The sequence below is a fragment of the Pogona vitticeps genome, chromosome 2 (assembly GCF_051106095.1).
Source record: "Pogona vitticeps strain Pit_001003342236 chromosome 2, PviZW2.1, whole genome shotgun sequence".
In the NCBI taxonomy this organism is placed as follows: domain Eukaryota; kingdom Metazoa; phylum Chordata; class Lepidosauria; order Squamata; family Agamidae; genus Pogona; species Pogona vitticeps.
This window is the reverse complement of record NC_135784.1, coordinates 94,732,559-94,759,016: the sequence shown is the minus strand read 5'-3', so window position 1 is coordinate 94,759,016 and position 26,458 is coordinate 94,732,559. Positions and strand designations below refer to the sequence as shown.

Below are 26,458 nucleotides of genomic sequence, written 5' to 3'. Positions count from 1 at the left end.
CATTTAAAACATCGCAATGCGATCGTTTTTGCAATCGCAAATACTCCATCGCTATGCGGATTCATCGTTAAACGGGGCGTTCGTTAAGCAAGGCGCCACTGTATCTCCTTTAAGCGTAAAATTCTTTTACTAGTAAAAATGAACGATGAGAATGTTTCAGATACATTCTAAAAGTATAAGAATTTATAGCCTAACAAGGCACATTTAAAAACAAAAGACAGAAAATACATCTTTAAAATAATAAAATTATTAGTACAGTATATAGATTGTGTAAGGTAAAAAGCATTATCTTTATTTTAAAAGCATGGAAAAATATCAGAGTTTTCATAAGTAAAAATATATTAAGGAAATAGTTTCTCTAGCCCCCAAGCATATCAGGAACACACACAGAGAAAATATTTCTAAAAGTTTTCACCCAGCCAAGCCATGTTAAAATGAATATAAAATCTATTGTTGATTTTTCTGGTTCCACTTTGCTATCTTTTCTGGTCCTCTAATGACATTCACCTGACATTACTTTTGTTCCTTCTTGGAAGGAATATCTGGCTATCTCTCCTCAACTGTTTTTATACCCTTAAGAATTCTAAAAACAGCCTATCTCATCACCCAGGTTTTCTAACAGTAGGAAATTACCATGTGTTCTAGCCTAAGGCAAACAAACCTTCATTCACTTTATTCCTGTTCAGTTTCCTTAAGTCAGCAACATTCTTTCCATAAACATCTGTGTTTTGACTAAATGCTCAACCTTACAAGAGATTTTTGTTACTTAGCAATAATCATGACGAAAATTGTAGAGTTTATTAATTTACACTTTTTCAAAATATGCCAGTATTGAATTACAAATGCCATGTCTTTTAAACCACAGATTACATTGCGCTTTTTTTTTACCTTACACACAAAAACTGTAACACAAAATGAAGTACTTCAAAGTGAGTTTGATTTGGAAACAACTATGACTTGATAAAAATTATTACTTCAAGAACCACATACTTTGAAATTTTATATACCTTCCAGGCACTTTTCCTGTTCCCATGAATTCAGATTTTCAAATGTTGATAGAATGGTTACTTTTTGTAGCTCCATTTTAGTGTATCAATGTCACTGTCGACTTTTAATGGGGACAGTCCAGGTCTTAGACCCCACTAGAACATATCTATTTAATCAAGTCCGATTGGTCCAATGAGCCTAGTTTGGCTGAGACACGAGTTTAGCTCAGCATTGCAAGCTGTTTTCAAATAAAGAAAAATAGATTATAAAATATTTCAAGGGAATTGCTTATTGCTATTTATTTAAACAAAACTGGTATTAAAAATACTAATACAGCAACCATCAGGGAATAGATAAATCAATGCCTGTATTCTCTAAATCCTGAAAACTGTTTCACTGAACTTCATCTTGATCAATTTGCACTGGAATTATGTAAAAATTCATGATAAGAACTACCTCATTTCATGAATTTCTATACCATTTTCCATTTCTCTTTAACAATAGACAAAACTACCTGGAAAAGCTGGTCAGGCTTCTGCATCTCTGGCGAAAAGTGCGGCATCCAATCAAACGTCAGACCGGGGAGCCTGTGCTTCAGCTCCAATGAAACAAACTCCAAAGCCACCCATCACAAGCTTGGCAAAATTGTCAACTCCTGCGAAAAAGGCTGGGAGCTCAGAGAGCAGCGGGTCATCGTCTGAGAGTGAGAATGAGGCTCCTCCGGTTCCAGTGAGCCAGAAGGTTTGGAGTTAATTTGAAATAATGGGGTTTTGGTGTTTCAGATTCCACATAGGTTAATGTTTCCACCTAGGGTAATGTGGTTGGTTGTTTTGTCCATCTTTCATCCTTTACTCCATGTATGTAGAACTTTCCTGTATGTACTTCTTGATCAGTATGGGACTTGGCCAGCTCTCCTAATTGCTGGAGGTTCACGCCACCCATTCTTTTTATCCTCCTTACTAGGCAAAGCCAGGCGTGCCGAGTACACAGGTCAGTTCAACGCTGGCAAAAAGCTCACCAGCCACTATTGCACCTTCAAAAGCAAGTGCAGTAAAGGTACCTCCAGCCAAGGTGAAAGCAAACCAAGTCGGCACAGGAGCCGGAACTGCAGCTAGAACCGCAGAGTCAACAGACAGTTCAGATACAAGTGACTCATCAGACAGTGAAGATGAGGAACCATCTTCAGCAGCACAGGTGAGATGCACCAGGGACATTTACCTTGTTTTTGTTGTTGTTTTTAAGGTCTAGAATTCGTAGGCACGATATTAAATGTTTAATGGTTTGAAAATGGACTGTATTAATACAACACTTTTGTCATTTTCTGTACTATTTGTTGATTGAAGGATCAACAATGCAATCTAAGCCCATAATGTCAATTTCTGCAAATGCTAATATTTGCCAGTAAACTACGCAGCCATTCTTCAGATGGCTAGTTTCGAATTATACTGATTTTTAGCTACATTCTAGTGCTAATATCTTTTAATGGATCAACAATGTGATGTAAACCCATAAAACCAAACTATCTCCAAACAATCATATCAAAATTCATAAGCATCACTTTCTTCATTGTTGCAATAATTCCAGGCAAGATCAGCTCATCTATTTCTACAAGCTTTCCTTATGTACATTGCTTGTATGTTCCATACTCACATTTCTTCCAAGAAGAAACAAGTAAAATATATTTAAAGGAGTCTTAAAAATGTGAGAAAACTGTAGGCACAGATATTTAAAATTCTTCCTTGCAACTTGTAAAGGTTTTGACCCAGCCAAGCCATGTTAAAATGTATGGAAAATCCATTGTTGATTTTTCTGGATCCATTTAGCTATCTTTTCTGCTCCTCTAATGACATTCACCTGTCATTACTTTTGTTCCTTCTTGAAAGGAATATCTGCCTATCTATCCTCAACTGTTTTTGTACCCTTAAGAATTCTAAAAACATTGTTGTTGTAGGTTTATCAAGCTGTTTGGCCATGTTCTGGAGGTTTTTCTTCCTAATGTTTTACCAGTCTCTGCGGCTGGCATCTTCAGAGGACAGGAGTTAGAACTCTGTCTGTGTTCTGCTGTAGTGCATGGGATAGTTGAGTATTTGTAGCTGTGGGATCAGCTTTTTTTCCTTTTGGGGAGATTGGGTGATTATGGTGATCAGGGTTTTTTGTTGTTATGGGTGTATTGCTGTGATAAAAAGGGAAGATTACCTGTCACTGTGTTTGTTTAGTATATTTTATTTTCCCGAAATTAATACAACAATACAAAATACTTACTAACAATCTAAAACACAGTGCATCCCATACCCGCGTGACCCTTTGGAGCAATTCTTTTATTACAAACCTCCTTTCCAAAATTGTATTGATTGTTCCTTAAAGGCTTTCCTTTTTCTTTCACTAATACAAATTCAATAGATCTATCCCAAATAGCATAAAAATATTTAAACTTATTTCTCCTCTTTTCATCTTAAGTTCAGTAGTCAATTTGTCATTTAACGCAATATCTCATACTTCGTTATACCAATTTTCTAATTAATACTATGTTTGTCTTTCCAGTGTCTAGCTATTAATATTCTAGTACTTGTCATAAAATTAGAAATCAATTCCTTTGAGCAATAATCAAGTTCTGTCTTATCAAAAATTGATGGCAGAGCAATTTTAGAGTTAAATTCAATATCTTTTCCAAATATATCACATATTTCCTCAAAATTAATTTCCAAAATTTCTGAATCAATTTACACTCCAACCACATATGATAATACGTGCCAATATCTTCATTATATTTCCAACAGGCCTTAGAATTATCTGATTTTATTATGTTCAATTTCACCAGAGTCATGTACCACCTTAGACTAATTTTTTTAAAAAAAATTCTCCTTTATTCTTACTGACATTAATTTTAAAACTCTCATCTTCCAAATTTTTGTCCAATCTGCTGTTCTGATTTCTGTCTTGAAATCATGCTCCCAAATTGACTTCAATCCTTTGATTTCAGTTTCATTTTCCTCCTGATCCAAAATTAGGTTATAAATTCTACTTACTGTTCCCTTCCTTAAAGCATCCTTCTGCAGGTCTTGTGATGATAGAAATTGTTCATACTTAGTACATTCTCTACATTTGCCATTAGTCCTCAACCATTCGTTAGTCCATCTATCTAACTGCATATAATTATACCATGATAATTTATTAGTTTGAAGTTTGATTATAATCTGATCCTTCAATCTCATTTTAATCATCCGGTCCTTCAGTCGGGCAACTTTTGTATCCTTAAACAAACAACAAAGCTGTTCAAGGTTGCTGGGAAATTTTCTATTTCAGTCATAACATCAACTGTGGGTCCTGATGGCAATTTTAATTGTATTTTAATTGTATTTTAATTATTTTATCTTTTATTGTATTTAATTGAATTTTAGTTGTTGTAGGCCACCCAGAGAACTTTGGGTAGAACGGGTGGCATATATGTTTAATTAATTAATTGATTAATTGGTTAATTGGTTAATTAATTAATTTTAGTGGTGAAGTAAAGGGACAAAACTTTTTATATTTGTTCCAGACATTAAGGCGTTGTTCACCTGATTTATTATATTTCTTTTACTACATTAAACAAATATTTTTCAATATTCCCATGTATTTCTGAGGATACTGTATCCCACCAAACTAATCTTTCTTCGTTATATATAATATCTACAATAAATCGTAGTTGATTCTCTATATAATAATTTTTATATTAGGAATAACTAAGCTTCCATTTTTTTGAGTCTTGTACCAATATCTTTTATTTATTCCTGATTTTTTACCTTGATTACAGAATCCATTAATTAGTCCCTGCCAATACTTAAAATCCTCTTCTTTTTTTGTAACTTTTATTTTATTATATAACAGACAAAAAAACAACACATACAAAACAAAACACACATGGAAGTGTTAACCATGATACAATATCAAAAATATAATCTTGACTGAATACCATATTTTTCCATGTACAGTGGTGCCCCGCATAGCGACGTTAATCCGTTCCGGATTAATCGTCGCTATCCGGAAACATCGCTAAACGGAACATAAAACCCGATAGGAACACATTAAACCCGGTTTACTATGGGGCGGTATATAAGTCCAATAAATAAATAAATAAATAAATCTTTTAATATTTTAAATACCGTTTTTTTCACACCATAAGACGCACTTTTCCCCCACAAAACAGGGGGGTGGAAAGTCTGTGCATCTTATGGAGCAAAGAAAACAGATTATATTTTCCTGTTTTTTCTCCTAAAAATGGTGCGTCTTATGAAAAAGTGCGTCTTATGGAGCGAAAAATACGGTAGTTCAACTGGAATGCCATCACCTCTACTGGGCTTGTTGTTAGCCATGTTTAACACATCCTACTTAACACATCCAATTGTAAATCCAAATTCAGCCAAAAGTAGTTTTAATTTATAATCCACCATTCGCAGCTCACCGCAGGACCTAGTATTATGTTAGTGTACCAGCCATCGGGAGGAGGAAGCCAAGGGGATGAGAAAGTGATCTCCGTCCATGTCTTCTAAGTTTCACTTCTCTTTGTGACACAGTAGAAATTAGAGCTCCTGTTTAATTTCAAAGAGAGATTAAGTAACAGCTTATTTGTCTCTTGTTTACCCCAGTTTAGCTGGCTTTGTTCTTGTTTTTGTTTATTCTCTTTTTAGTGCTCCTTCACAGCCTTAGTTCGTTCTTTTCTGCTTTTAAGTCAGCAGCTTCAGTTTGATCTGTACTTGCTTATGATAATTAAAAGGCCAGTTACTCACAGTTGACGGAGTGAAGCAAGAAATTCTTTTCACACTTCCCACCTGGCAAAGTTAGGCAGCTGATTCACCACAAATGGGCCAGATGCTTTGAGAAAGGAACTTCTCACAAAGACAGATTTGCTGTCTGAATTCAGAGTTTCCCAGCTCTCCTTCGCTGCAAAAATCACCCTCCTGTGAATCTTGCCCCCTCCCGTTCCACTGCTGGAGGATCTGCTGGTCCGGAGTTTACACAGGATCCTCAGAACCCTGAGGATTCTCTGTGCTCTTGCTGCCATCGCTCCACTCCCTCCCAAAACCCTCTTCTAATTTTATTGGGAGCATCCTAAATAAAAAAGTTATTCTTGGTAATATTTTCCTTTTGACCATAGCAATTCTCTAAAACCACAATAGTTTCAATTTAGAATACTACTGCAATTTATCCTTAATATTGCTTTTTAATTTATTAAAACTTTGGTCCTTTATTTTTTGTGTCACTTTAACTATATTTGTACCTAAATATTTAATATAATTGCACATTTTAAATCCATATTTATTTAAAAACTTTTCTTGTTCATATTTATTGTGACTAAACATCATTACTTGTGTTTTTTGTCAGTTGATAGTTAATCCTGTTATTTTCCCAAATTTTTCTAAATGATTTTTAATTCTAGTCATACTTTCAAATGGGTTTTTAATCGTTAATAATGAATCATCAGCAAATAAATTAATCTTAATTGTTACATTTTTCCTAATCCTTGAATTAATTCATGATTTCTTATTGCATTAGCTAACAGTTCTATAATCATACAAAACATTAATGGAGAAAGTGGATAGCCTTGTCTTGTACCTCAGTCTAGAAAAAGCCATTCTGTTAAACCATCATTAATTATTATTTCTGAAGTACAGTGGGGTCTCGACTTACGAACTTAATCCATATTGGAAGGTGGTTCTTAGGTCGAAAAGTTCTTAGGTCGAATCTGCATTTCCCATAGGAATGCATTGAAAACCATTTAATCTGTATCTGCTCTTTTCTGTCCATAGAAACTAATGGGAAGCTGCTATTCTGCCTTCTGCCACTAGAGGGGGATATTTTTTCCCTTAGGTTCAGGAAACGAGGAGGAAGGCAGGGAACAGTTTGCAAAGCAACGAAGCCAATTTTAAATCATGTTTTGAAGCATGTTGTACTGATTTTTTCAGCACAAAGACACACAGGCAGGCTTTTTAGGTACTGAGCAAGCCTCCCCAAGCCTCTTCAGAGCCAGCCCATCAGCTGATAGGCAGGGAGAGGAGGGTACAGGAGCGGGGGAAAAGCACAAAATGGCTGCCAGGCTCCCTTCTGGGTGTCGGCTTTTAGCTGTTTCCTGCTCTTTTTCCTGCTGTTTGGGGGCTACCAAGGCCTGGTAAGTGACTTTCTTTTATTTATTTTTAAGTTTCTGACCCTTTTTTCCCCTCCAGAAGCCTCTAAGGGGAGGGAGGGGGCACTTTTTTCCTGTACGTAACTCGAGGGAAGTTCGTATGCCGAGTCCTTATTTCCCCTATAGGGCGGGTTCGTAAGTTGAATTGTTCGCAAGTAGGGTCGTTCATAAGTCGAGACCCCACTGTATTATCTGAATATAATAACAACATGAATTTGACCAAACTCCAGGAGGCAGTGGAAGACAGGAGGGCCTGACCTGCCCTGGTCCATGGGGTCACAAAGAGTCAGACACAACTTAATGACTAAACAGCAACAAATCTGTTTATAATTGATCTGTAACCTCAATAAATCTTCTGCCAAATCCCCAACACTTTAAAAGCTGCTTTAACCATTCCACGCAATCAAGGGCCTTAAATACTTTTCTACCTCATATACAGTGGTGCCTCGCTTAACGGGCGCCCCGTTTAAACGATGAAATCGCATAGCAACGAAGATTTTGCGATTGCTTTTGCGATCGTATTGCGATGTTTTAAATAGGGAAAAATCGCTTTGCGATGATCGGTACCGTTTCGCTTACCGATCATCGCAAAGCGATGATTTTTTAACAGCTGATTGGCGGTTCCAAAATGACCACCGGGTTAAAAAAAATGGCCACCCACTGTTTTCTGGGACGGATTCCTCGCTTACCGGGCAGCGAAAATGGCTGCCGTATGGAGCATTTTCATTTAGAGGTGAGTCTGAAGCCCATAGGAATGCATTGAAGGGGTTTCAATGTGTTCCTGTGGGCTTTTTAATATTGCATAGCGACGAAATCGCTTCGCAGCGATTTTTGCTGCACCGATTATCGTCACTGTGCGAGGCACCACTGTATAATATTCAAAACCTGCCTAGTTAAATTATCCATTTGTCTTACCTTTATAAAGTTCTCTTTAATATAATTTTGCTATAAATCGATTTGATCTGTTTGCTAATACAGCAGATCTTTGTGTCTTGATTTATTAGAGATACAGACCTATAAGATCCCGGGTCTGTTAGGTCCTTGTTGGGTTTTGAAATAAGAATCAGTAATCGGTGTTTCCAAGAAGGTGGCATTATGAAGCATTTTTAGCTTAGTTATCAGAATGGAAGTAAAATCTTTATAATATTCTGGACCCAATTCATCAAAGCCTGGTGTTTTACTATTTTTCAATTTAATAATAAATTCAGCAATTTCTTTTTCTTTAATCTTTTCTTCTAATATTCTTTTGTCACATTCCAATAATTTGGTTCTTAAATTCTCATTTATATAATTTTCTATACCTTTCTTTCAACACATTGTTTCCTTTATATAATTTCTGATAAAATTCTTAAAAGTCTCCAGTTTATCTTTCATTATATTACACCTCTTACCTCTTCTGTTCAATTATCCCAATCGTGTTTTTTAATCTTCTATTTTTGCAAATTCTAGCTAATAATTTTGAATTTTTATTGCTAAATTTTAAAAAAATACTCTTTATATACATCAAATCCCTCTGAACTTTCTCTACCTTTAGGTTTTCTAGTTCCTTTCTTTTTGCCTGAATTTCTAACAATATTCTTCTGCCTTTCTAAAAAAAAAAACTTGCTTTCGAAATTTCTGTTCTTCTTCAAGTTTTTTCATGTTTATCTCCTTAATTTTTTCAGTTTATAGGATTCCCTTATTGTTATTCCTGTCACTGTGTTTGATGGGTGTTGTTAGCTAGTCTTTTGTGTGCAGTGATCACCGGTCCTTGTGGCCACAGAGACTGGTGAAACGTTAGGACAAACCACCAGAACATGGTCAAACAGCCCAAAAAACCTACAACAGCCATCAGATGCTGGCTATGAAAGCCTTCCAGAATTCTAAAAACAGCTTATCTCGTCACTCAGGTTTTCTAACAGTAGGAAATTACCATGTGTTCTAGCCTAAGGCAAACCTTCATTCACTTTATTCCTGTTCAGTTTCCTCAAGTCAGCAACATTCTTTCCATAAACATCTGTGTTTTGACTAAATACTCAACCTTACAAGATATTTTTGTTACTTATCCATAATCATGATGAAAATCGTAGAGTTTATGAATTTACACTTTTTCAAAATATTCAGCTATTTGAGTGAAGTTCGATTGATTCAATGAGCCTACTTTGGTTAGGACACTTGAGTTTAGCTCAGCATTGCAAGCTGTTTTCAAATAAAGAAAAATAGATTATAAAATATTTCAAGGGAATTGGTTATTACTATTTATTTAAACAAAACTGGTACTAAAAATACTAATACAGCAACCATCAGGGAATAGATAAATAAATGCCTGTATTCTCTAAATCCTGAAAACTGCTTCACTGAACTTCATCTTGATCAATTTACACTGGAATTATGAAAAAATTCATGATGTGAACTACCTCATTTCATGAATTTCTATACCATTTCCCATTTCTCTTTAACAATAGACAAAACTACCTGGAAAAGCTGGTCAGGCTTCTGCATCTCTGGCGAAAAGTGCGGCATCCAATCAAACGTCAGACCGGGGAGCCTGTGCTTCAGCTCCAATGAAACAAACTCCAAAGCCACCCATCACAAGCTTGGCAAAATTGTCAACTCCTGCGAAAAAGGCTGGGAGCTCAGAGAGCAGCGGGTCATCGTCTGAGACTGAGAATGAGGCTCCTCCAATTCCAGTGAGCCAGAAGGTTTGGAGTTAATTTGAAATAATGGGGTTTTGGTGTTTCAGATTCCACATAGGTTAATGTTTCCACCTAGGGTAATGTGGTTGGTTGTTTTGTCCATCTTTCATCCTTTACTCCATGTATGTAGAACTTTCCTGTATGTACTTCTTGATCAGTATGGGACTTGGCTAGCTCTCCTAATTGTTGGAGGTTCACGCCACCCATTCTTTTTATCCTCCTCACTAGGCAAAGCCAGGCGTGCCGAGTACACAGGTCAGTTCAACGCTAGCAAAAAGCTCACCAGCCACTATTGCACTTTCAAAAGCAAGTGCAGTAAAGGTACCTCCAGCCAAGGTGAAAGCAAACCAAGTCAGCACAGGAGCCGGAACTGCAGCTAGAACCGCAGAGTCAACAGACAGTTCGGGTTCAAGTGACTCATCAGACAGTGAAGATGAGGAACCATCTTCAGCAGCACAGGTGAGATGCACCAGGGACATTTACCCTTTTTTATTGTTCTTGTTTTCAAGGTTTAGAATCCGTAGGCACAAAATTAAATGTTTAATGGTTTGAAAATGGACTGTATTAATACAACACTTTTGTCATTTTCTGTACTATTTGTTGATTGAAGGTTCAACAATGCGATCTAAGCCCATAATGTCAATTTCTGCAAATGCTAATATTTACCAGTAAATTACACAGCCATTCTTCAGATGGCTAGTTTCGAATTATACTGATTTTTAGCTACATTCTAGTGCTAATATCTTTTAATGGACTCAGTCCATTTCTTAGTCCAAGCTTTGATAAACACATTGAGTGAAATTCTATTGATTCAGTGAGTTTACTTTAGTTGGGACAGTTGGGTTTAGCTCATCATTGTAAACTGTTTTAAAAATAGGTTATAAAATGTTTCAGATGAGTTACTTATTACTGCTTATTTAAAAGATAGTTGTACTAGAAATACTAATACTCGTCCAGCAACCATCAGGCAACAGATAAACCAGTGCAAGCTTCCTGTGGCATCTGATTCTTGAAAATGTCTTCATTAAACTTCATCTCAATCTGATTACACTGGGAGTGTTTAAGAATTTAAGATACAAACTACCTGAAATAATGAATTTATCTTTACGGTTCCATATTCAATATCTCTTTAACAATAGACCAAATTACCTGGAAAATCTGCTCAAGCTTCCATACCTCTGGTGGAACACGCGGCTTCCAATCAAATGTCAGACAGGGAAACCTGTGCTTCAACTCCAATGAAACAAACTCCAAAGCCACCCATCACAAGCTTGGCAAAATTGTCAACTCCTGCAAAAAAGGCTGGGAGCTCAGAGAGCAGCGGGTCATCGTCTGAGAGTGAGAATGAGGCTCCTCCAATTCCAGTGAGCCAGAAGGTTTATTTCTTTATTTGTTTTTGTTTTGTTTTTGTTTTATCATTTGTAGGCCCCTTTTTCCTGGCAAGGGGAGAATTATGTAGGAATTACTTGAAATAATGGGTTTTACGGTGTCGCCTTCCACCTAGGCTAATGTTTGCAAGATGATCCTTCTTGTGAGAGTGGAATCTTAGTTTCAGAGAATATAGGTCATGTGGTTGGGTTTTTCGCCCACCCTTAATTCTTTACTGCCTATATCTATAACTACTTTATAGTATCAGGAATATGCCGCCTTAGACAGGTCATTTTGCTAGGGGAAGGTGCCATGACTCTAGTTCCCAGCATCCACCACCCTTTATTTCTAGGTTAGGTGAGACATAGAAAGTGTGTGAGTGGCCCACTATGGGCAAGCCTCTAACCTAGATTTCCAATTCCTCCCTTATTTGGGCTTAAATACTCTTCAGCTGTGTACCTTAAACCTTCCACACTAACCTTACCAAGCTGGACACCCAAAGAACAAAAATAGCATAGCCCTCGTAGCTAAGACACTTTATTTAGGCACTCACACCCTTGCCCCCCAAGAGTCATACTTGGGTAAAAAGTTATAAAACAAAAGAAATACAAAAAGATACAAATTGTACTGTTAAATGCCAAGCATCTAAAATAAGCTCCTGCAGGTCTTTCCCATAGAACAATAAAATGATTAAGTAACTAATGATTTTGCTACTTAATTACCATGCTATTCCATGTAACCATTGCTAAGTCTCCTAGTCCAGTGGTTCTTAACCTTTTTGAAAGAAACGCCCCCTTGACCCATTGAGGAAGTTATCATCGCCCCCTCCCCGCAGTGATGATTGATTGATTGATTGATTGATTGATTGATTGATTGATTTAAGACACTTAAATCCAATGACCCCTGAAAACAAAATTAAATTCCAAGAAAATGAAATGCCCCCCAAAAAGTAACATTTAATGATTTAGTTGCAAGTGAATTTTAAGACTCAAAAAGAAATATAAAAGGGGCATAAAAACAAATGCAGGAACTAAAAATTTCAAGACAAAAAGTCTGAAACTAAATTAAAATTGTAAAAAGGCTGCAGCCATCTTCACAGATTTGGCTTGCTCCAGCGCCCCCCTACCGCCCCCTTCTGCTCCAGCGCCCCCACGCCGCCCCTTTTCATTCTACCGCCCCCCTGAAAAATGAAATCGCCCCCTGGGGGGCATTATCGCCCATGTTAAGAACCACTGTCCTAGTCAATCAAGGTAGGTTTTAAACTTGTCACCTCCTTCTCCTAGACTGGTAAGCACTTAGAATGGTATTCAGTGTTTATCAGTCTTGAGATGTGACCTTGGCTCTTCTCCTCTGAATTGACACAAGAGCTGCCTCCCAGGCCAAGATGGGAACAGCCATAGAACTGGAAAAAAGCACTACAAAACCCATCACTTTATCTGCGTTTTCTTGTGTCCACTTATCAATATTGGTCTTGGTTGTGGAGTAACATTCAGATGCTTTCAATATGTCCTCTGAATCCTTCTGTACCTCAAATGTTACTTGTCTTTCAACCTACTTTCTTGTATAATTGCTCTCTACCTCTTTTCATGTGTTTTTTTTTCATATAAGAATTATTCACACCTAGTATGGTTGTGGAACACTTGTATGACAACAACCTATCGTTTGCACTGGTTTACTGTTACTGATCAGGATCTGTTGGATATTTATGCTTACACAAAAGGAATTAAATTAATTGACAAGGTGCCCAGTTGTATGGTAGTCATGTGCTAGTTAGTGCAGGGCATCTTCTCAGTTAGTTGCAATTAGTGCTGGTAACATCAGTAATATTTCTTGCATGTGTGTAAATATCTAGTGGGGTTTGAACAATGCTATTATTTGCTTCTTGATGGATAGCCCCATGACTGAATTTTCACACTCTCCTTCCTCTCCTGCCATTTTCCTCTCCAAACACATTTCATGTGTGTTGTCTTCTGCCAGACAGAATGGTTACTAACTTTTAAATGTCATAAGTTGGTGGATTGAGGTGATTACAAGGGATCTGACATGTAAAAGAGATCTGAATTAATTAGGACTTGCAAAAACATAATGAGGGAATACTTTGTCCGTTTTTAATATAAGTTGACAAGAATTGTTGAAGGTAATGTTTAGTTTCCTTGAGGACTTAGAAAAGAGATACTTGTCAAATCATGAATTCCAGGGGTCATGTTTATAAAAGCCTTTGAGTTTAACTCTCCTCATAGCTATCCCTTGAAACTTTCTCGCATTCCCATCTGGGGGAGTGAGGGTTAGCAGCCCGGAATGCTGAAATTCCTTTGCTTAACACAGTAAGTTGCTCAAGAGTGGAGAATCTGGTGAGTTGACTTCTCATATGTCCCAAGGATTCAGATGTACTTACTGTATTTGTAATATATTTTAGTGTAGTAGATTACAGCTCGAGTAGGCCCATTTGAATAAATGGCCCTTATGGTGGAACTGACTGATTCAGTGGCCTACTGTAATATGACTTATATGCTAAGTAACAGGATTTTAGTCATGGTTTCTGCTGTATTGCAGTACTTCTCTGCATGTACTATCTTCTTTTCCTCCATGTAATGATGTAGGGGGTTTTGGTCTCTTTATTTCTTTGGCAGGTAGACTAAGGAGTTAAATTTGGAGCCAATAGTTGAGACTGTGACCAAAATTCTCTTGTGTAGCTGTGCAAACAGCACATTTGGTGGCAAATTGCCCCAGGTTAAGACATCACCATAAATATTATCAGTTGCACATTAAGTCACACAACTCAGTATGATATGCAACAAATAATATGGAGATTTCTTAAACTAAGGCAGTTTACTTCCAAAGGTTATGCTGTTTGTATTGCACCAGCATAAGTGGGCAAGTGGATTTTGGATTTTGCCTGTGTAAGCAAAAAACATAAAAAATAGGACTGAGTGTGGGATAAAATGGATTGATTGGCATTGTCAAAATGAGTTTCATGTTTACATTGAGTTTTAAGATTTTGGATGTTTATCCAGCTGTTGGTATATTTCATTTGAGATTGTATGGCAAATAAGAATGACTAATGAAGCTGCCAGCTTATACTTTCACATAAAACATGCCCTGTTCTCCTTGCCTTAGTTGAAAGGGAGCAGATACCAGTGTTTTATGCAGGAGGAATCAAACTAGAAAGCCATTGTCTTCAGAATACAGTTTAACATAGTTGTTCCTGCATATGAAGCTAAACAAAGTCCTTTATCCTGATGTTTTTTTAAATGGGTATCCAACTTAACTGGGATTTTTTTTAAAAAAACTGTTGTTATGCATAGTGGAGACAAGGAATGTAGGGAGCATTTAATTCTGATATCTAAGAGTTTGAAAAGAATGAAATGTTGTAGTTCAGATCCCCACAAACAGATCTTCCTTTCACAGTGTGGTTGGATAAGCTTCTGTGAATTTCTGTCATATATTTTGTTACTGCGGAAAGTCAAACTATGATTGATTGATTTAAAATGTTTAGCCCTGCCATTCTCCTTGAAAAGGACCCAAGGAGGATTTCAATGTCAAAAGACAATATTTAAAGTTGAAAGCAGTGAGTAATGAATCAGTCAACCAGTCAATCAGTCGATCCCATCTGGCAACTCAGGCCACTCTAGGTAGCTTACACAGTTCAAGAAAACAAAATATAAAGACAAAACTATAAAATAACAGGATAATAATATAAATAGTCAATACAACATGAACAAATGAAAATAATATCAGGAAGTCATAAAAATAAAATATTAAAAGCATGGCAGGGGTTGAACAGTAGCAGATATCTCGTAATTTAAGCACTGTTGTATCAAGCTATAATAGAGTCCAGGAAGGCCTGTCTAAATAAAAATGTTTTAGTAATCACTTAAACATTGCCAGTGAAGGCGCCAGGCATATTTCAGGCGGTAAAGCATTCCACAATTGTGGGGCTGTCCTGATCTTTATACCAGAAAAGGATGGAAGAGGAATGCAGTCTTCAGAAATGTTAATGTTCTTAATACTTATTTTCCATCTCCTTAAAGAGAATTACATATCACTTTAACAACTGAGGCAAGTGAACCTCAGCACAAATTTGCTGTAACCTATATTATTTGGATCATTGTGTAGCTATGCCTACATATATAGTAGTGCCCCGCAAGACGGGCGCTCCGTTTGACAACGAAATCGCATCATGATGAACTTTTTGCGATCGCAAAACGATGTTCCCTATGGGGGAATTTCGCTTTGCGATGATCGGTTCCCTGCTTCGGGAACCGATCATCGCAAAGTGATGATTTTTAACAGCTGATCAGCGGTTTCAAAATGGCCACCGGGTAAACAAAACGGCTGCCCGCTGTGTTTCCGCACGGATTCCTCGCTGCACAGGCAGCGAAAATGGCCGCGCTATGTAGGATCTTCGCTGGACGGTGAGTTTGAAGCCCCTAGGAACGAGTTAATCTGGTTTTAATGTGTTTCGATGGGCTTTTTAAAATCGCATCACGATGTTTTTGTTCTACAGCAATTTCGCTGGAACGAATTAACGTTGTGATGCAAGGCACCACTGTAATTAGATAGGTACAAGCTGGAACACTGTTACATACTTTCATCAGCATAACTTTAGAGGTGTACATTTCATCAGTGAATTGTACGATTGCTGCATGTTAAGAAAGACAAGCGAAAGCTTCATAACCGCTGACAGTTGAACCTACTTTTTTCCGACGTCTAATAGCTGTATCCTGATCATTGGTACTCTACAGATGGAACGTAGCAGGATAAATACACAGGAAATGAGAACTATCCTCACCAAGTATGGAAGGTCAGGTGCACTTGGTAACTTACAGCAGAAAAGCAGTGATTAATGCAGTAGGTGTCACAGCACAAAAAGCTCCCCTTGCCACCACCACACGAGTGTCCTTTGGTGAGTGTGGTGAGCAGCCCCATCCCTTGGCAGAAAGACTAGAGCAATTGATGCAGAAGGAAATATTCTCTCTGACACAAGCAGAAGCAGGCGGGAAGCAGAACAAGCAATTATGCAGGATAGAATCAAATGCAAAAAAAATAAAAATAAAAAAAATCACTTTAAAACAACGAGCAATTGTTGTATCTATTGATGTCTGATTTATACACAGCTCTCATGAGGTTGGCAGCTAGAAAAGGTGTGCTATGTGATCCTATGTTTGAATAATTTTGAGGGGAGCGGAAAGGGGATCATATCTAATCCTTCTTTCTTCATCTCTCTTCCCCCACCCAAAAGAATAAACTTTTCAGTGAAATAATTCTGACCACAGAAGAGGCTTTTTTTTGGCAGTCAGCTGCCAGAGGTGTTTTGCACAGAAACTTACTTGTGCCACACCCTGGGCAGAGATGATAAGAAAGAACTCTTGCTATTACAGGCCCACCAGTCCGGGTATTGACCTATTCAATAGATGAAAGCTGCTTAGAAAACTACTATCTTTTTATGCCCAAGGCCTTGTTTTCCTCCCTAGAGTTTTTAAAAATGCAGCAGGCCAGATGCTGGGCTTTTTGAAAAGGCTGCTTTGATTCTGCATCCTGTGGGGCCCTTTGAATTTTGGTGTAATTCCGCCAACTACAACTTAGACTTCTTCCTGCTTGGCTTCTTTCTGAAGCAATTGAATGGCAGGCTATATTTTCTGAAAACATTGATGCATGTTCTTTTCTTCAGCCTTTCCTTCCAAAACTAGCTCTTTTCTATTTACTGTTCCACAAGCTTGAGTTTTATGTAGTTTATGCGCAACCCATCCTTTTTAATACTGCTGAGTTGAAAGAATTTCAAATCAACAAATACTTCTGTCATTTAAGAATCAATTGAGTTAGTCTGAGGAATTAACAAGTTTAAATATTATGGAAGACCTGGAGTTTATGAGGCACGGAGCCTAGGGCTCCTTCAGATCAGATTAAATCTTTCATTTTGCTCCAGATCATGTTTCAGTTTTCCAAGAACAGGACTCCTTATGAATTCCTGTTTTAAAAACTTAAAAAGGAAGAGTTCATTTTCATAGAGACTTCTGTTGTGTAGGTTTTGAGCCACATCACTCTTTCGTACAAGGGTGGGCAACTCCCAGAGGACAAACAGAAGCTTATGCCAACTCTTGGATCTTGAAGGGCTTCAGCCGTGCTGGCATACACCCCCATCCCCTTCTTTTTTAACTGAAAAAAGCCTCTGCATACCCTTCAGCCACCATAGGGAGAAAAGGCAGTATTCGGGGGGCGGGTGTTACTCAGTCACTGTAGGGGGAAATAGCACCATTTGGGGACTGTGGTAAAATATTAGTGGTCTTGAAGGAAGCCCCATCCATAGTCTATAACAATGAGGGGGAGGTGGGCAAAACATGGTAAAGTTGCTTCCCATGCAAGGAGACTTTCAGAGAAATAATAAAAAAAAAAAAAAACACTTGGAAGGGTTTGGGGTGGGGGAGGCCCACAGTGAGACATATGCAGCTCATGGGCCTGCCTTTGTCCACATTACAGCTTCCACCAACCACAGTTAAGAGCCAGTAGTTAGAGATGTGCAAACTATATCGTCCAGCAGCACCTGGAGGGCCACAAACTACCCACCTGGCTTTATCGATTTGTTTGTTGTGCACACACACACACACTTTTATGCTCTGCTGTCTGGATTATAGAGGTTGCTTCCTCCTGGGATTGTGTTAACTGTAGCAAGCTCTGTAATGAAGAGAGGCTAGAAGGTGTTTTATCTGTAAACTAGTTCTCTTCAGGAGGGTTGTGCATCAGGTTTAGAAAGCTTGTGGTTAAGGTAGTGCTGAAAAGGATCAGGAGTTTGCTTCCAATCAATTGATGATAATACTCCTGTGCCATCAAGTCAGTCCTGACTTATGTTGACTCTTTTTTGGGTTTTCTAGGTAGGAAGTACTCAGAAATTGCTTCCTATTCCCATCTTTTGGGAATATCTGCAACTGTACAATTTATCCAAGGCTACAGAGGCTGGCTCTTCCTGCAGAAGGCAGAGTGGGGACTCAGACTCCCAACCTCTGGCTCCGCAGCCAGATACCTAAACCACTGAGCTAGCTAGCCAGCCAGCCAGTAAATTGAATATATTCAAAACCACTGTAAGTTTATAAAGAAGTGTAGAGTAATGTCCAGTTATCTTCTCATGTGCTTCTCTGCTTAACAAAATGGAAGTGTAAGGAACATTTCAGGGTACCAACAGGCAGATACAGTATCTTCAAGATACTATGTGTTACCAGGTATTGCCCATTCTTTCCACCTTTACAGCCAGCTCAAGTATGTGGGCAAAGGAGAGAAATTCCCCTCCCACAGAAGAACCTCTGAAGAATGAAAGCATAGAAACCTGAGCTTTTCAACATACAGTAGGTTGAGATTGAAAGGTGGGGACAGCCATGCTATTGAAAGTGCCTATTGAGAGTTTGTGTTCTGAGGAGTTCATGAAATGGCTTTGCCAGTAATTGCGTATTGTACAACTCCAAAATGTTTTGTAAGTTTTAGCCTTCATAAATTCATCCATGTCCAGGTGTCTAGTTCTTGTGGCAAATCAAAACAAAAACGATCTTTTGGTCTTAAAAAGGCAGCTATTTGCCAAGAGTCTGGCTTGAGTTGTTGCCTCACATGTTGAGTTTGTGCTGGTGACAGTTGAGATAGAAATAGTCACAGCTCAGGTTCTGCATGAACAAGGTGCCAGGTTCGTTATCTCCTATCACTGTGTTGAATGGGCAAAGATTTTTGCCTGAAATCAAGGACTGCTGCTAAGCAGAGTAGACATTAGTCTGGATACCCCAGTGGGTTTAGTGTCGAAAAATACCTATGCTCCTTCCATGACATCTGCTGAGGGACATGGGTTAGTCATGTGCTCTCAGACCAAGCTAATACTGTACAGAGATTTTGAAGTTCTATATACTGTATTTTTTGCACCATAAGACTCACTTTTTTCCCACAAAACAGGGGGGTGGAAAGTCTGTGCATCTTATGGAGTGAAGAAAACAGATTATATTTTCCTGTTTTCTTCTCCTAAAAAATTGGTGCGTCTTATGGAAAGGTGCGTCTTATGGAGCGAAAAATACGGTATATGCACATACCATGTAAGATACTCCAAATGTAAAGCCGGGTCAAAAATGTAGAAAATAACAGTTTAAAAGTAGAAAATGCCTAGGATATAAACCAGGGCTCTAAAACCAAAGTGTTTAGGTTCGGTAGGACTTCCTAGGACCCTTGTACGTTGCTGAACACCTCCATTGAATCACTGTATAAAGTATCAAAGGAGTGTTTTTTCACATCTGGTCCTGAACTCCTGTCTCACTCACTTCTGGGAATTAAAATGTTGCCAACCTCACACCAGTCTCACTAAACAACTGTGATTTTATCCGCTTTGGTGTTCTTTGTCATGCTGCAGCTGGAGCATGAAAACAGATCATTTACCAGTGGTGGGTTGTGTCCTTTGGTTTTTTCCTGTGGTGCAGAGATTGCAGGGTCCCCAGGCGCCTACTGGGACCAAACCAAATCAGGATAATAAACCAGGCAGCCTGGTGAAAGCGGCACCGAGTGCTTTGAAAGCGAAGGGAGCGGGCAGCGACAGCAGCAGCACATCTGACAGTGAGGATGACGTGGCGCCGGCAGCTCTCAAATTGCCGCCCCTGTCCGGTAAGCAGTCTCCAGTTTTGTTTGGGGCCTTTTGTTTTCTGCTTCTTTGTCAGTGCCTTTGCTTGGCCAGCATGCCGTTTGCGCTCTGAAGTGCAGAAACATGGGAGCAGATGCCAATTATTCTGAAGCGAACATGAGAGACCTGTCAGTGTTTGCGGTCCTGTATTCCTCTTCTGTTTTGTTCCAGTGCACCCTTCCAGAATCGCTAATGAACAGTTCTTTTGAGTGGAGAGAGGATGGTTTTTTTGTTTCTGATTCTTTTTAGTATTGCCAAGTGCAGATCCATGTCTAAATGATGAGCTCTTCTGGAAAAGGAAGAAAACATCAAATGAACTGTTTTATATTTCCCGGGCTTTCTCTATAGGAACATTGTAAAGAGGTCTAAAATTGGCTTGGAATAGCCTAGGGGGGTTATGGTTTCCGTTGTTGAAAGACTTGATATTAGGAACTTCTAATTCATGAAGGAGAATTAGTTGTGATTTGTTGTTTGACAAAAATACTGAAAGCACCATCCCTAACGTGGTGTTCAGGTCTTTTGATGCAGGCTCTTTTGAGTTCAAGGCAGTCATTTCCTCTCATCAGTTTTCTACTTTAGACAATGTGGGAAAGAGGAATTTGTTAGGTGAACAAAAGCATAAATTGTTAAAATATATGGAAGTAACAGGGTATTGCCTTTTTAAAAAGGCTAACTGATGACCAGAAAGCTTCTTATTGGGGATATTTGTACAATAATGTCTTTGTTACAGATTTGATAAAAGGAATGAAATGTCTAACTTCTTCAAAGTGGTGTCTTAATAAATTCTTAATTCTTAATAAATTGCACTTTCTAAGTACAATGTTGTGTTTAGGAAGAAATTATTTTAAGTGTACAGAGGGATTTTTAAGACTGCAGACTAGCGGTCGAAGAGTACATGGGGGGGGTTAATGATGAATCGACATAGTTTTGGTGCATACTATGGTATTTAAAGCAGGTATTGTGTCATCCTCCAGAGTCTTGGCCAGCTTGCGCTGGACTTTTCCCAATGATAAGATATCTTTACCTGGAAGTGAGGGAAATGCCATTCCAGCACCTTTTCCCTAGCTGTTTATGCCCCAACCAACTTCTTATGCCTTAAAAGTGTTTCAGGTGGTTGAGGTGGATGGAAGAGCTTGTTCTACAAAGGTGCTCCAAAACCTCTGATCCCAATGGAAAAATATGTACAGTACTTTTTATTAAGGAATGTAATAAGAGAACAAGGGAAAAGTGGGCAAGTAGTTTGAAAAATAAGGCGAAAAATACTCAATAAACATATGGGAAGCACTAAGAGGAAGATGCTCACAATGAGGATAGTGGATTTAAAAAAGCCTCTAGGGATTAGATCAAGGTCCCAGCCTGCTCTCCTGGGATTCCCCAGACAGCCATGTCTTCTTCCCCATTTGTCAGTTCCTTTATGAGATTTTTCCCATTCTAAAATGTGGACATGTTTTGTCTAAGGTTTAGTTACTAGAGGTAAGAGCTTTGAACTAAGATGTGCTGATATTTTTGCTCCAGTCTTTGGCTCATGGTAACCCATCCACCCTTGGAATGACACCACGCAGTTACTCTGAAACTGAGTTAAGTCCTTGGGGGTTTCTCACCTTTGTCTTAGAGGAAGGCCGCGGAGAATAAAGGCGTCTTTGAAGGAAAGGATTGAAGATATTTTAAAAAATAGTGGTGACCATATAGAAGCTCTGAACTCCCAGTTTGTAGCTTGTTGAGTCCTCATCTTGTGTCACCCAACTTTTTTCAGCAACCAAGGCAAACATTGCAGGTGCTCCAAAGCCTCAGCCTGTGTCGACATCACTTCAGGAGGCCCAACAAAGCGAAGACAGCAGTCAGGATTCCAGTGATGAGTCTGACTCGAAAGAAGGCACAGTATTCACCCAGGTAACTGAAGAGCAGTGTGTGTTGGTGGTGGGAGTGGCTGGAGACTGAATTCTACAGCTGCAGTCTACTGTAAACATCAGCACTACCAAAGTTCAAAGCACCTACTTGGGTTTGAATGCAGTGAACCTTAAAGGGAAAGACAAGTATTTATTTATTTATATTTATTTATTTATTGGACTTATATACCGCCCCATAGCGCTACAAGCACTCTCCGGGCGGTTTACAATTTTAATTATACAGGCTACACATTGCCCCCCCCAGCAAGCTGGGTACTCATTTTACCGACCTCGGAAGGATGGAAGGCTGAGTCAACCTTGAGCCGGCTACCTGGGATTTGAACCCCAGGTCGTGAGCACAGTTTTAGCTGCAGTACAGCGTTTTAACCACTGCGCCACGAGGCTCAGTAAGTAAGCTGCTAGAAACCTTATTCAGATGTTTAGCAGGAAGGGAGAAGTAAAAAGTGTGAAACTGGTCTCTGTTTTTTGTAAATCTGATCAACTGAATTTTAACTTCTGCAGAAAATTTCAGACTTTGTGAAGGAGACCTGTGTGTGTGTGCAAGTCTAATTGTGCTGCTACAGATCCTGGTTCAGAAAGGGGTAGGGTAAGATCTAAGGGTTGGGAGCCAAATTAAAGCCCCCGCCCAGGCCTTTATGACAGTGGTCCCCAACCGTTTTCAGTTCACAGTCTGGCAGGGGAAGGCGGGGCACCCCCTGCGTTTGCGCGCATGCGCGAACATGTGCTCTCTCTCTCTCTTGCACGGGCACTCTCTTGCACAGGTGCATGTGCACTCATGTGAACGCCACACCACCATTTGCAGATGCGCACAAGCATGCACGCACACGCAAATGGCACTGTGGCACTCGCACACTTGTGCTGGAGCGTGTGCGCAGCCGCAAACAGGCTGTGCGTGGGTGAGTGCATGCAGGGGTGGGGGCTGGAGGTCTGCCTTGGCGGCCTGGTCCGGCTCAGGCCACGGACCAGCACTGGGTCACGGACCAGGGTTAGGCACCTCTGCTCTATGAGACCCAAAAATGCTAAACTTAAATAAATAAAGAGGTAGCTGCATGGGCATTTCTCCTTCCTTCTAAAACAACAACAGCAAACTGCTCCTAGAGGCCTTTTTTGCTCAAAAGAAGCCCTTCCCACAACCATTGTATTCTGTGTAGAATGTGGGAATTCCATGGGCTTTATTTATTTATTTATTTATTTATTTGTAAGTTTTTTTATCCACGCCATGACCAGTTCCCTGAAGGCCTCACTTTACCTGTCCCTGTGTTAAGAGTATCCATTACTTTGTTGATTAGTATCTAGATGTGTGGTTCCCAACTTTGGGTCCCCAGATGTATTTGGTCTACAGTTCCCAGGAATCCTGGCCTGCACAGCTAGTGGGGAAGGCTTCTGGGAGTTTTAATCCAAGAACATCTCGGGACCATTGGACTAGATTGGGCAATTCAGTGTTCACTCAGTTGCTGTACGAACCCACCCAAGCTGTAAGACACCTAATGAGTAGCACAGAAACAACAGCAGACTAAGAGTACTGGCTTGGATTTGAAATGGTAAGGAGCTCTACATAGTTGTGGCAGGTGATTGGATTACTTCAGTGAAAAAAGGAAAGGGAAGTGTGTTACTTATATACCACCCTATAGCACTTAAAGCACTCTCTGAGTACTCAAATTTACTGACCTCAGAAGGATGGAAGACTGAGTCAATCTCGAACTGGCCACCTGAGCCTATCAGAATCAAACACAGTTTATGAGCAGTCTTTTTTTTCTTTATAATTTATATCCCGCCTATCTAGTCGATTAAGACCACTCTAGTCTTGACTGCAGTACTGCAGTTTAACGGCTGCTCCGCAAGTAGTTTCATCCTTTCTCTTTTCTTCCACCGCCTGTCCCTCATCCCCATGTTGGAGTCTAGAATTGTCAAGTCTGCTTCCCAACAGAGTGCTTAGGCAATGTTTCTGCTCAGAAGAAAAAGAGTTCTAACAGTGCCGGCAGTTTAAAAAAGGACTTATTGCTGAATTTTTCCATGTATAAGACTTAAAAATTGAGGGTCGTCTTATACACAGAAGTAAGCTGAAGAGAGAACAAAAACAAATGGAGGGGAAAGCAGGGATCAAAGTGATTCTGCAGTCCTTTGATCCGTTTCCCCCTACACTTGCTAAGCCCCACTTATAGTTTTTCATTTTTGATTAGAAAATTGGGGGGGGGATCTTATACATGGGAACGTCTTATACACTGAAAAATACGGTAGTTTGCATAGCTATCAAATCTGGCACCCAGATTTTTTTTTTTTTAAAGCTCTCAGTTTTTAAAGAAGATTGACAGAGGAATTGCTAATAGAGATGTTATAAATCACTCTTACATTTTAAAAATATATGCTGGCTGTGCAGTATCATTATTCGTAATATTGTGCCAGATGTTGTATATCAAAAACAGATGAGAGCACTTTAGAAAAATGCAGACTGTAGTGTGGCTTGGGAGAGGCAGATAACAACCAATGCTGTCAGTAGCATTTTGGCTGAAAATGTTTGTAAGAAATTGAGAGAAGGCTTCTATTTTACCTGTAGGGCTGCCAAAATACCTTCTCACCTGCTGCTGCCTCCAAAGTTAAGTTCAAGATACTGCTTGACAATGCAGTCCTATGCATGTCTATTTGGAAATAAGACCTATAGAGTTCATTGGGACTTTTTCTCCTGGTAACCTTTGAGACATAGTTTATTGCCCACAAATGCATTGTATTCAAAGGAAATCACAGAAAATAAAGTAAGAACAATAATCAGACAATAGCCATGATAAATATTCTAACATTCAGGTTTCAATAGCAGTGATTATAAAATGTATGGTACACTTGTTAACCATATCAGATGCCAGCAATATTAATTACAACTTTATTAAAATTCAACAGTCTTTAACCCAAAAGTAAACAAGACAGAGCACTCACCATCTTATATCAGGGACAGAGAATCTGCCCCTCCAGGTGTTTTTTGGAATGTCGTTCCCATGATCCCTCACTATTGACTTGTAGGTGGGGATGGTGGGAATTACAGACCAATAACCCAGGGAAGGGACGTGGTGGCGCTGCGGGCTAAACCACAGAAGCCTGTGCTGCAGGGTCAGAAGACCAAGCAGTCGTAAGATCGAATCCACGTGACGGAGTGAGCGCCCGTCGCTTGTCCCAGCTCCTGCCAACCTAGTGGTTCGAAAGCATGCAAATGTGAGTAGATAAATAGGGACCAATTCGGTGGGAAGGTAACAGCGTTCCGTGTTTAAGTCGCACTGGCCATGTGACCACGGAAGATTGTCTTCGGACAAAACACTGGCTCTATGGCTTGGAAACAGGGATGAGCACCGCCCCCTAGAGTCGAACACGACTGGACAAAAATTGTCAAGGGGAACCTTTACCTTTACTTTTAACCCAGGGAGGACCAAACATTCCCCCATCCACCCACATTGCATGGATGGTTCCTTCCACTACCAATTCTTGCCACAAAAGAGAAGGCATACCTATCACAGGGCACTTCAGAGAGCCTACTCTGAAGCAACAGAGATTCCATAACCTGAGCCAATAAAAGCTTTTATGGTAGGAGATTGAGGCACGCTAGGCTCTTACAACCATGGGTTGAAGTTGGTTTAAGATCTGGCTTGTTCTGCCCTTGGTAGCTGCAGCTTCCCATTTTAGAAACTGTGGTTAAAAGAATACCTCTCCTGGGTTATTGATGCCTGCTGAGGAGGGATGGACAGGCACAACCGTAGGGCATGTGGGCAAGTGACCTCTGCTTGTCTCACTTTGTTCAGTTTCAATATGTTTTTCTAAGCACAGCCACTGTTTCCAGATTTCAGAGTCAGACCTGCGCTCTGCTTGCCCCATCACACAGGTGTGGCAAAGCTCTTCATAGCGTGTTGACACTATAGATTTTCACAGTGTTTTGGTTCTGTGCAGGAGCTAGAAGCTAAACAATTGGTGGCACGTGGTTGAACGGGTAATAAGTATTTTGATCGGCATAACCGATTTAATCCCTTTTGATCAGGAGTACCACCTTCAACACCTTTTTCTTCTTTGATATGTTTTTGCTTTGGAGCATCCATTCTCAACTTTTTGGGGGCCATGGTCATAAACACAATATGAAAGAAATATAGGATGAATCAGGAGAATATAAGTCACATAATGAACCTTACAAGTTGGTGTGTGAAGAATTGTTTCCAGTTTGTGGCCCCCTTCACATGTGCCAGGTTGCCCCGGGGATCGTATGGCCCCTGTTGAGGATGGCTGATTTAGAGCCTCTGTTCTTGTTAGAGACTAATTATATAATACCACACTTTTCCTAGAAACCAGCTCAGGTGACCCAGAAACCTGCTCCAGCTCCTGCAAAAGCGCTGGCTGCAAAGGGTGCAGGTGCCACACCAGGCAAAGCAGGCGGTGCTCAGTTGGCAGGAAAAAAGAGAGCAAGGCCAGCCAAGCCAGCAGCTGCATCTCTTCGGAAAGCCTCAGAGAGCTCAGAGACAGGCAGCTCTGTTTCTTCACAGAGTGAGGTGGCCGGGAAGCCAACAAATCAGGTAAAATGGAAAAAAGCCATTCAGGAGTGCAAGAGCAGAGCCCAATATTGCAAGAAGATCATTCTTAGGGTGGTTCAAACTTCACATTTGAAGTTTGAACTGCCATAAGAATGATCTTCTCACAATTCCAGACTGTATGGTCACTATTCATTCTTTTCTTTCTAGCTTCTTGGCAGAGGGCT

General features: G+C 39.6%; 1 protein-coding gene across 6 annotated transcripts in view; it reads left to right on the top strand.

Annotated features, from left to right (window-relative positions):
- TCOF1 (treacle ribosome biogenesis factor 1) overlaps window positions 1-26,458 on the top strand; it is a 60,075-nt gene that overhangs the window by 16,543 nt on the left and 17,074 nt on the right. For 2 of the 6 annotated variants that reach the window (XM_072990057.2, XM_072990055.2), the window contains exons 8-15: window positions 1,492-1,728; window positions 1,951-2,181; window positions 9,592-9,828; window positions 10,051-10,281; window positions 10,962-11,198; window positions 19,632-19,812; window positions 21,582-21,718; window positions 26,049-26,276. In XM_072990057.2, the coding sequence (XP_072846158.2) occupies window positions 1,492-1,728; window positions 1,951-2,181; window positions 9,592-9,828; window positions 10,051-10,281; window positions 10,962-11,198; window positions 19,632-19,812; window positions 21,582-21,718; window positions 26,049-26,276 (1,719 nt within the window). The remainder of the gene's footprint in view (window positions 1-1,491; window positions 1,729-1,950; window positions 2,182-9,591; window positions 9,829-10,050; window positions 10,282-10,961; window positions 11,199-19,631; window positions 19,813-21,581; window positions 21,719-26,048; window positions 26,277-26,458) is intronic. The other 4 variants (XM_072990056.2, XM_072990059.2, XM_072990058.2 and 1 more) reach the window with 4 other exon arrangements.